Here is an 11760-nt window from a genome sequence, read left to right as displayed (position 1 = left end):
ATATATATATATATATATATATATATATATATATATATATATATATATATCACTGTGTAATTTAAAGGGGGATATGGAACATATACTGAAACCTTTAAATTGAATTTAACATAGATTACTAATAGACTACTTTTAATTAGTTATTAATGAAAACGCGTTTGATTCCGCTTTGTATAAATGTAGCGTTGGAATTGTTTTCATTTTACAAGGAAGATGATCAAATGCAAAAATGAGAATTATTAATTACTCAGGTAGAAGAATATACATAAACTCCAGGCCCTCTTTTTTATTTAGTCTACCATGTATTACTATTACTTCTTATATTATTATTATTTTTAAATGTGTGATTTCATATGGCCAACATACTGTTGCTCTTTTTGCATCTCTTAAAACGATATACATCTAATCAAAATACATATATCAATATAAATTCAACTAGTCGTGGTTAAAAGAGCTTTTTATCTAAAAAGGGAAAACGTGCGTTAATCTCTTTTTTTATTATTGGACAAGGGAAATATATTAATCAGCGCTGAAACGCAATTTACAGTACTTTATCATTATTTTGAGTGTCACATTTTCTTAAACTCATGTTTAGTTATTGTTATGAACAGTGTTGATTCTATTTATACAGATAATATTTTCTGTAGTGTAAAAAGGCGTAATATTAATGGAATGCGGAAGTCCATCCATATGGTACCCACGTCAGCGGTGACGCGCCGAGGCTGTGCGTGAGAAACACATCCGAGGTGACATCGATGATGGTGATGATGGTCTGACAGAGGTGCGGCAGAACACAGCCGATTTACGACCAGACAGCACATTACATGCTCGGTAATTACATTCAATATCATTTGAACCGACATGGAAGCGTGCATACTGATGAATCAGTGCACGCGTTTGGTTAATGAGCAGATGACGTGCAGTGAGGGGACGGGGACATCACAGGGGGTCTTGTATTGAGGAATTTAAATCCATCTGAGATCATGCAGTCACTCTCTCAGGAGATCAGAATCATGTTAACGCTCTTTCACAAGTGCATTTTATTGTTGTTGTGTATCCGCGTATTATCCGTTATAAGGGATTGTATTGAGTGAATGATCTCGCGGATTGTCTGTCTTCTGTCATAGATGCATTTAAATGGTCAGCAGTTATACTTTTCGAGCAAGTGCGCGTTATTTCAGCAGAAGCTGGCGCTGGTACAGAAAGTACAGACTCTACGCATCGTGTTCAGTTTCAGTTTGTGTGTATCTGGGCCTCGCTGCAGGAGATTCGCTCAGATCGTTCATCATCGTGTTCAATATATTTGTAGGTTTATGGCGGATATATTGAATCCTGGACATTATAATGTGTGTAAGTTACAGTGAGGCTCTAGCGAGCGCGTGCCATTACAAGCTCAGAGTGATTCTACATTTAGTATTGAGACCTTAAAACGTTCTTGACGTGGATATATTGACCACGCGATAAACTAAACGTTTTGTAAAGGGCAATATACAGTTGGTCACAATCGTTTGCAGCCCCATTTAATCCTTTCCCATAATGCACCGTGCCTGCACAGTTGTGTTTCCTGTTTACCGTTGTGACGCTTTTGTTTGGCTTTTGTATCTTTATTGTCGAGGTTTCAAGTAGATTTCTTTGGATTTCTTTTGCCGCGATTGATCAGAGAAGGCGAGTTTATAAATAAACGAGCCTAATGTAAACACGCGAAACTGCGAGACTTCGCGGAGTCCCGCTGATGAGGAAATACCCCGCGCGCGCACGAGCGCGAGCGTCCGCTTTCACGTCACACTTCGACATACTGACAGATTTCGGACGAACTGCAGAACGATTCTACAGGACGTTCTCTATACAGAGCGATTCTTCTGAACGGTCTCCGAATGTCGGAATTATTCTTCAGAACGTTCTTTAAATGTCAGAATGATTCCTTTGAACGCTTTTAAATGTCAGAGTGATTCTTCAGAATATGCTCTATCTAAATGGCAGAAATGTCAGTGTAGGACCTTCTCTGATTGCAAGACTGATTCTGCAGAACGTTCTTGTTTGGATCTCATAAATGTCAATCGTGGGAAAGTCTGCTTGATGGTTGTTTGATGGTGCAGATGAGCCATATAAGCCTAAAAACCTAAAAAAAAAAAAAGAAGAAATCCATGCAAGAGGAAGTAAACTATCTTGCATCATAGATCATGAGTCTCCAGCAAAGCTTTTTTTTTTTTTCAATGGCCTGAGATTAATACAACTACTTTTTTTTAATAGAAAAAGGTCTTGTTCAAATTGACACTAAGATTGGATAGACTTTGTCAAGTAGACTAATTATCATACAATAACCTTAAAAAAAAAACCTTAATCAAACTCAATATTTTTTTGTTTGTTTCCTACTAGGATTTGCTGAGGTGTAAATCAAGCCTGGAATAGTTGCAGCCCCCCAGTGAGAAAACACCAGAAGGGCCGTGAAGATCAGCCCTGATGGAAGAGACAGAAACAGAGCTGACCTGCTCCGAGCAGGACGCTTTAGGAGCAGACTTCATCACGGTGGAACTTGACACCCAGCCCATCGAATATGTGGTCAAGTGGGCCGAGGTGGGCTCGAAATTCACTTTAACCTGTGTAAAAAAGGATTTGGACGAGGCTGCCTGCTTCCCCTCCGATCAGATGGTCAAAGTGGAACCGGACGAGACGTTCTTTGTCCCTTACGAAGCGGTGTACCCAGAATGTGATGATGCAGATCCAGATTGGATTGCGACGCATGAGGAGGAGGTGGGCAGCGAGTCAGACTTCAACGACAACACAGAAGCGGGGAATAGCCAACTGTGCGAAGAAGTGGACGTTTCGGATATCTGCTGGGAGAAGGAAGTGTCTCCTGCTCGAGCGTATAACTGCCGCTTCTGTGGCAAGAGCTACAGCCACTCCTCCAGTCTCGCTCGGCATCTGCACGTACACTCGGACGGATCGTCCCTCTCGTCCTCTAAAGGTTTCGGCAAGTCGTGCGACAGCAAAAAGTCTCTCCAGTGCAATCTCTGCGGGGTGCGGTGCAACGGCAAGCGGCTTTTGGCGATACACAAGAAATGCCACAAAACCAAGAGACTGCACACGTGCAACACATGCGGAAAATCATTCAATCACAGCTCGAGTCTGTCGCGGCATCGGTTGATCCATAAAAAAGGCCTGGATAAGAACGTCAGAGCGTTATACCCGACTCCAACCCCAGCTCCCTTCGTAACCCAGCACAGGTTCCCATCTGGCCACGGCACGAGTAAAAGGACGGCCGAGAAGCAGTACCAGTGCGCACAATGCGACAGGGTCTTCAGCCACTCGGCGGGACTCTCCAAGCACCAGGTGGCGCACGTGAGACAGCTGCTCAACTCGTACACACACGACAAAGACTCCCTCGAAGAGTCCTCGGACCTCAAGATCCGCTTGAAGCTCTGCTCCCGCGACAAGCCCAACTACTACACGCTGTGCAAGAAGAACAAGCACGGTAAAGGGGGCAAGAAGAGGTTGTGGCTGCCCAACGAGGAGCGGCCGTACCCCTGCCGGATTTGCAGCAAACGCTTCAGCCACACGGCCAGCCTCACGCGGCACGAGCACACACACGCCAGCATCAAGTGCTACGCCTGCAACGTCTGCAAGAAGACCTTCATGCGGCTCTCCAACCTCAAGCAGCACCAGCAAACACACGCTACGGGAAAACTCTACAAGTGCCCACAGTGCGGGAAAACTTTCGTCCACTCCTCCAGCTTCTCGCGCCATAAGAAGGTCCACGCGGCGATGAGCCTGTCTGTGAAACAGGAAGACGTTATGTGCGAAGAGGAACTGGTCATCGATGAGGTGGCCTCGCTGGAATATGAGTCCGAGTGAGAAAGACCGAGACTCTGTCGAGGCTTTTATTATTTTTTTGTTTTTTTTTTGTTTACCCCTCATTCTTATTTTGCGAAATTGTATTTTGGGTGTGGCATCACTGGCCATGTGGTTCCGATTGAATATTATTGTAATTATTATAACCCTTTTCAGCCACCTTTTGGGGATACAGTAGCCTCCTTTGTTGATGTAAAAAGTGTTTTTGTTTTTTTTTGGTTGACATTCCGTTTTGTTTTGTTAATTCGGTTTATTTGCAAGCCAAATTGTGTAATTTAAAAGGAGGAAAGCGGATGGCATTGGCAATGCAGGTGTTATTTATTTACATTTTTAAAATAAAGTAATAAAGTACTTTTTGGAGTAGAAGGGGTGACGGGGAAAGTTAATATAACATTCAAGTTTGTTAGTACTTGAGTTTTGTGTGCAAGAAGTACATTTAAATACAATTTACTTGAACGTTGTTCCATTGAGTGTGCGGTTTGAATCAGTTATTTCTCATGTAATTATATTTAGTGACCTTATTTCTTAGACCAACTAGTTGAAGGCATTTCTCACCTGAAGTCTGGAGACTGTTTGCTGTTTGGTTTTATGGGATATATAAAAAAAAAAAGTGTATACAGTTCCAGTGTAAACCGCTGGATGTGTGCAAATGGAGGAGCTGTACTCCGGACTTACAAGTGTTTTGATTGTTCTGGATTCGACTAGTTTCCTCAACATGTTGTCTTTGGTACTTATTTCCATTTTGATGTTATGAAATCCATTGTGTCCATGGAGGGTATTTATATATATATATATATATATATATATAAAAATAATAATAAAAAAAGAAGATGCTTATTGGACATGGACATGTATAGCTGCACTTAAAATATTGTTCATATTATTTGTGTGTGTGTGTGAACTTGAATGAATATGAGAAAAGAATAAACCTGCAAAATGTGTGCTTTTTACTTCTGCTGTATATGTGTAAAAAGTTGCAGTTGCAAAAAGAAGTTCTATCTGATTTATTTTTCTGTATCTGCATAAGTTAAGGAATAGCCAAGGGATTTCAAATTTGAACAAGCATTGCACTATTGTATTTATAGACAGAAGCACTACATATTTAGGAAATTGGAACGCGATTTTTTGATCTCCCGGTCAAAACCTCAAACTAATGAGTGCCCTCAGCGCCTTTGTGTGAGACCAGTGCTCTTCAATGCAGCACGGGAGACCTGCTCGTCAGAGGTGTTTAATCAGCCTCATGTTCGATGTTCATACGCGTGTGGACCTCTGCTAACTATTTGCTATCTGAATGGAAATTGAATTGCAATTACTAACCTATTAATGATGTTTGAAGATGAGATGTTGGGGGGTGTTGAGACGCTCGTATGAAGCACAGGACACACTGTAACACCCAGAATGATGTTATTAAAAAAGAAAAAAGCTCTTTGTACTCTGTAATTTTTTGAGTTCCTATTTGTTTTTAAATATTGCCATTGTTCTTAAAGCATAAGTCATATCCCACGGCCTTATGGATCTTTAATTGCCATTGTTTTGAATCCTTTCAAATAATATAAGGTTTATCGCTCTCCATTTTTCTTTTTCGATTGCTGTAGCTATCTCATCTCTCAATGCAGCAGACCTACATCTTATAAAAAGATGTATGTTTTTGTATTGTGTTTGCCATTAGATAACAGTTTAAGAGTTCTGTCTTGCATTTTTGTAATAAACAATTGGTTCATGAATCAGTGGTCTGAGTCTATTTGCTTAAGCTTTATAGTATTAGTACGGTTCAGTCATTTCTATCACAGCCGTTTAAATGAAAAAGCCTAGATATAAGACACCAGTCCAGTTTTGAAAGATAATCAATTCACACTTTTCATTTACTGAGAGATAGATAACTAATAATAATAATTCATTGTATTACAATTTAATTGCATATTATATTAACTGACTCCAGGCCCTACCTGTAAAAGAAGTCCTTGCTGAAAATACCTGTCGCCTGTAGTTCTGTCATCGGCCAGAAGATGTCAGCAAAAGACAACTTATGGAGCGGTAACGCAAACACATCAGCAAACATCGTAAGGCTTTGTATTGTGTTCCTACCACAAGACTGTATGAAAACAGGTTCCCACAGTACAACACAAAACTGCTAAAATAACTAAAAATAAAAATAATAGCCCAATTATTATATATGTTTTTAAACTTAACATTTTATCAGAATTTTGCATGCAATTTTTTTTTTACTTATAAGGAATCAAAAATATATTATAATCTGTAGCATTTTATTTCTCATTGGCCGATGTTGATTCTGTGATATCTAGCTAATTACTGATCTTTGGCAGCAAACAAAAGCACAAAACAAAGATATATATATATATATGCTATTTATAAGTTACAACTAGATAATGAAGGGAGAATTTGTTGAATACTCCTCAAAAGGAACTGTGACAGAACAATGGTGATTGGATCAGATGGTAGTACAGAGATATAGCATGGTAGCCATGATAAATATAAAACACCATAAACCACGGTACTTGATAATGTAAAGTGTAAGGTGTAACGTTAGGTTAGTTTATTTTTGGAAACGGAGATATATCAAATGCTGTTGTTTACTATCCTGCTGCCCACCACAATAACTTCAACTAACTAAAATTACCATGGTCATTAAAGAGATTGTAAAATAGGCCTGTGATTCTAGAGTTAGCACGTAGCATTTCTGTGATATGGCTAAATCAATTACAAAATCGTTCTGAACATGCATACAAGCCAAGTCAGAAAGTCAACTTTATTTCTAAAGTGCTTTTTATTGTAACACAGCAGCTTCTCATTAAATCAGATTCACATTTTGTCAGCTAACTGTGCCAAATTCATCAGTCATACTGCATAAATATGTGCATATGCATGTACAGTACTTTTAGTTTTAGAAGAGTTAAAATAGTTTTCAATACGTTTTTTCTTTAGCATGCAGTGTGTGTGTTTTGTGGTTTTGTGAGCAGTATCTATGAATCAATACTAGTAGCTAATCAATAATTACTAGTATATAACAAATAAGTACAAGTATCTATTTAATAGGTTTGAGTACCTAATGAATAAGTATTAGTTTATCATAATAAGAACTAGTATCTAATAATAATTGGTAAGAGTATCTAATATATAGTACTAGTATCTAAAAATAAGTACTATTACCTAATGAATAACTACTAGTACATAAAAACAATCACAAATGGAATACATACTAGTCAAAACTGAATAGCTGATCTCAATGACAGATATTCATAGAAGTCAATGGCAAAAATGTTACATTTGGTACTTGTAACAACAGAATATTTAATAGTCACTATTGAAATAAGTACTAGTATTTAATCAATTACAAGTACTAGTATCTACTGAATAAGTACTAGTGTCTAAAAAGTTACAGTATCTAATAAATAAGTACTAGTGACTATTTAATAGGCACTAATGAACGAGGACTATAATATCTAATGAATAAGTACAAGTATCTTTAAAAAAAGTACTAATACCTAAAGAATAAGCACTATAGCTAATGAATAAGTACTAGTACTTAATGGAAAAGATACTAGTATATAAAAAAATAAGTACTAGTGGCATGAAAATACTAGATACTAGAACGGCTTATAGATTAAACGTTAAAAACGGCTTTCCATAGCTTCGTGATCAGGTTCGCAAAATTATTCTTTGAACCGAACTGATCAAAAGATTAATTTTGATCAATTCCACAAAACTGAGTTTTAAGAACAAAAAAGTCAAAATACTTTCAATATGTTTTTTTTATCCCCAATAACTTGAAATTGAACTTTGTGACTATACACGTCTGACTTCCACATGAAATGTCTGAAGAGAAAGACCAAAGAGTTATTAGATTGAATGTGTTATTAAAATAGATTCAGCAATAACAGCATAGCGTATATTGTGTACTGAGACACTATCAGGACAAAGCATCTTTCTCCAATAGGATATTGCCCCTGTCAGCGGCCTCAGCTCAGGTCAGTGAACGAGCTCTTGATGAGGTGGCAGAAACATGTAAGTATCCATGTGTGACTGTTTCATGGTAAACATTGTCAAAGACCTACATTTCCAAAGACCAACAAAGTTATGCCATATGACATCCACACAGGAAGAAACATATAATTGCTCAAACTGTGGTAAACCAGGGTGTCCAAACCTGCTCCGGGAGAGCCAGTGTCCAGCAGAGTCTAGCTCCATCCATAATGAAACACTCCTGAAGCAGCTCATCCAGCTCTTCAGACTCGTTCAGAAACTTGGTGTTAGCTAAACTCTGCAGGACACTGGCTCTGCAGAAACAGGTTTGAATAACACCCCTGTACTAAACTCTTTTAAACACCTTGAATACATCTGATGTTTTGTGCTTTGCTCACTTAGATGTTGTTGTTTTTTGTAACTTTAAGTTAAGCTGCTGTAAATGTTACATGTAGAGAAGAGCTTCTCAACTTTTTTGATAACAAATTTGTCCAAGTCCAAATTTGAAGATGATATTTACTTCTGTTGTAATAAATACAAAAATAATCCCAATTTGATTGTGTTTTTAGCATTTCAAATAAGATTATGCTAATATAACTACAATAAAAAAAAACTTAATTCATGAACATCTGACATTTTATATTTCTTTGATTAGTGAGAGGTGGTTTACAGATTCATTTTCAATATTATTCTGCATTGATTGAAAAAAAAATGAGTGTTGCCATATGGCAACCCTGTACTGATGTAAAATTGCAGTAGCTCTCATTTTTAAATAAATAAATATATATTTATATAATTATGATTGATTGTTGATAATAATAATGAATATATTTCTAATATTGTATTTTTATTATTACTATTACTTGCAAAAAACATGCAGTTAATGTTAATAATATAAACTTTTTATTTGTAATATATATATTTTTTTACACGTAGCACAATTAGATTAATTGACAAGAAACGGCGATCAACACATTAAATTAAACATGAAATTTTGTAGTAGGAAACATCTTGTATAACATACTCAATAATAAATAAATACACACACACACACACACACACACACACACACACATACATACATACATACATATATATATATATATATACTGTATATTGTAGAGTGTAAGTAGGTGTAAATACGACTGCATTTTTCTCAGACCTTGCACTCAAAAAGCTATTGGTGGCGCTCTAACACCAGAACCTGTGCACAATGAGAGCGTCTCCTCTCTGTCCCTCTCTGAAATATGTCCCAGGGTCGGCCAGGCAGCCATGGGATCCCATCAGATGAAGAGATGAAGAGATGAAGAAATAAATGCGTGTGGACACGGAGGCGGGGCGGCGAGAGAAAGAAACATACAGAAAAGAGAAAACAAGTTCCCATTTGAATTCTGCTGCTCCAGCGGGGAGTTCTTGGGCCATCGAAGTGAGGCAATCAAGTTTGCCATTGTTGCCAACCTTCGGGGCTCAGGCTTCCTGGTAACCCTAAAGTGAATTAGCTGAGCTTTTCTGCAAGCCTAGAAACAGCTCCTCTGTTCCCAAACAACAAAAAGCCCATTGAGATGAAGGGAGCTCTGGCCTCCCCGGGCTCTTGGAAAGCCAACCCCGGGCCGATGAATGGAAGCTCCAGCTCCCATTAAGACACTGGCCACTGTGGGAAATGCTGGTGATGTCATTATCAATGCATTTCGAACTGTTTTTGTTGCTTTTTCACAGCTTCGACCCGCAGCCTCCCCCTTATCCGCTAGTGTTCCCTTCCTGTTCCCTTTAGACCCCCATTATGAGATGCCTCCCCGTGCTGGACTAAAAAGGGGCGAAAACAGTACGAAGCTCGGCTGCTATGGAAACGTGGAAACAGAACAGCGAATGGGAGGGGAGGAGGTGTTCCTCTTTGAAATCGGTCAGTGTGAGAGGGAGTGACAGCACAGAGGAAGAGAGAGAGAGAGAGAGACCCGCAAGTATTACAACACCTCAAACAAATCTGCAATTCTTCATGCTCCAGCCGTTCCCCACACAAAGAGTCTGAGCGTTCAATTGAGTTTTGGGATCTCACAGTGTCCTGCGTCCAGGATCCCCAGACCGCATTGACTCAACTTTAAAATCCATCAGCTGAATGAAGTCAAAGTGAAAAAGAGTAGAGAAGTCGTCATTCATGAGTCATTTCTTTATTTATACTAGTTTTATGTCTATACTATGGATCTCAGTGAAATCTGTAGGGTATTTCAGTTCAAAATCTAAAGAAAATAAGTGTGTTTTGCAAAAAGAAAATGTAACAAAACAAAACAAAACAAAAGTAAACCATCCAGACAGATTACAGTAATGAGAATTAACACTTTGCTAAGCACTGACTTAAAAAGTTACTTAAATTAAACTGATGCTTTCTGACATATTTTATAGACAATCTTTACTCTTTTATAATTTATATTGGTGAAATATAAAACACTGTGTTACTGGTAATGAAAACAAAACAACAAAAAAAAAAACAACAACAATAAAAAACTGTTTTAAGTATTGGAAATAAAGCTCAAGAAGGACTAAAACAAAACAAAACAATGAAAACAAAACAAACAAAAAACCAAACAAAACAAAAATAAAAAACAAACAAACAAGCAAACAAACAAAACAAAATAAAAACAAAAATCTTAGCAAATTAAATTAACAAGCAAAACAAGCAAACAAACAAAACAAAACAAATATTTAATCTAAACAGAAATTATAAAAACAATAATGAATAAGAATGAATAATTACAAAATCACATAATAAATTAAAACAAAATCTGAAAATATAAAAATAAATAATTCAAAACAACCCAATCTCACGGCAATTCATACAATATTTTACGAGGTGGCTTATTCGTACGATTTCGTACGACCACACTCGTACAAATTCATATGATTTTTGCCAAATCGAAAGTATTTTATGAGTTACACAATTCGTATGAATTTTTACGAATGACTTACACCTAACCCCACCCCTAAACCAAATTGTACAAATTCGTATGAATTGGCCGTTAGATAGCATTGTTCAAAACATTAACAGTATGTTCTAGAATAATATGTGATGAGATGGTTTTAAATGAAATGTTATAAAAACTATGGTAAAAGGCTGACACAGACAGACAAGATAAACATGGTGTTTGTTGTTGTAATCTTAAAATAAGTCTTTCAATGTGTATATGAATCTCCTTCACCTTTACAGTTTCAAAGATGTTTCTTCAAATAAACATGAAAAACAACCCCCAAAAATTGTCAGAAGCAGATTACATCTTTTTTTCTTTTTGTACATCAGGTTTATTTTCCTTCTTCACTCAACAATGTGAAAAATGACAATAAAGCTGACTTTGACAAGTAGCGAAAGTACAGAGTGTTTTTAATACAATCTAGATTCACGTAGCGTACACTTTTCAAGGTGACTTGGTGAAAAGACAAGCCATACATCATACGGAGTCCCACAATACCATTCAAGAAGGATGCTAAACCTAAAAACACTTGACTTTTGAGAACAGAACATTTTTACATGCATGCAGATATTGATTAAAAATTCATAACCTTTTTATGTTTGTCCATCTTCTATCTAGGCTATTATTAACAACAGGTTCTTCTGTTGTAATACAAATAAACACAAACATTCACTTTTATGTTGTACCTCTTTATTTATTTAGGTTATGTTCATCTTTTTAAGGCTTATATAGTTATCAATTTTTTTTTTTATAATGTTATTGATAGTCACCTTTATTTATTTATATAGTGCTTTAAACAAAATACATTGCGTCAAAGCACTGAACAACATTCATTTGTAAAACAGTGTCTCAATAATGCAAAATGATAGTTAAAGGCAGTTCATCATTGAATTCAGTGACGTCATCTCTGTTCAGTTTAAATTGTGTCTGTGCATTTATTTGCAATCAAGTCAATGATATCGCTGTAGAT

The 11760-nt window shown here is 36.9% G+C and overlaps 1 protein-coding gene across 4 annotated transcripts; it reads left to right on the top strand.

Annotated features, from left to right (window-relative positions):
• The first annotated feature begins 684 nt into the window (after positions 1-684).
• LOC127969885 (zinc finger protein 135) lies at positions 685-5573 on the top strand. Of its 4 annotated transcripts, none has more exons than XM_052572017.1 (2): positions 685-831; positions 2377-5573. In XM_052572017.1, the coding sequence occupies exon 2, from the start codon at positions 2461-2463 to the stop codon at positions 3850-3852; it is 1392 nt and encodes a 463-aa protein (XP_052427977.1). In that variant the 5' UTR covers positions 685-831; positions 2377-2460; the 3' UTR covers positions 3853-5573. The 4 variants fall into 4 exon arrangements, with proteins under 4 accessions (XP_052427977.1, XP_052427980.1, XP_052427979.1 ...); XM_052572020.1 differs by lacking the exon at positions 685-831 and adding an exon at positions 1326-1350; XM_052572019.1 differs by lacking the exon at positions 685-831 and adding an exon at positions 1408-1908.
• Positions 5574-11760: the final 6187 nt, after the last annotated feature.

Source organism: Carassius gibelio, chromosome B13, assembly GCF_023724105.1.
Source record: "Carassius gibelio isolate Cgi1373 ecotype wild population from Czech Republic chromosome B13, carGib1.2-hapl.c, whole genome shotgun sequence".
Lineage (NCBI taxonomy): Eukaryota > Metazoa > Chordata > Actinopteri > Cypriniformes > Cyprinidae > Carassius > Carassius gibelio.
The sequence above is the reverse complement of the archived record's forward strand: the minus strand, read 5'-3'. Positions and strand labels throughout refer to the sequence as shown.

Coding starts and splice junctions, on each gene's coding strand:
- LOC127969885 (XM_052572017.1), top strand. CDS start 2,461: ATGGAAGAGACAGAAACAGAGCTGACCTGCTCCGAGCAGGACGCTTTA.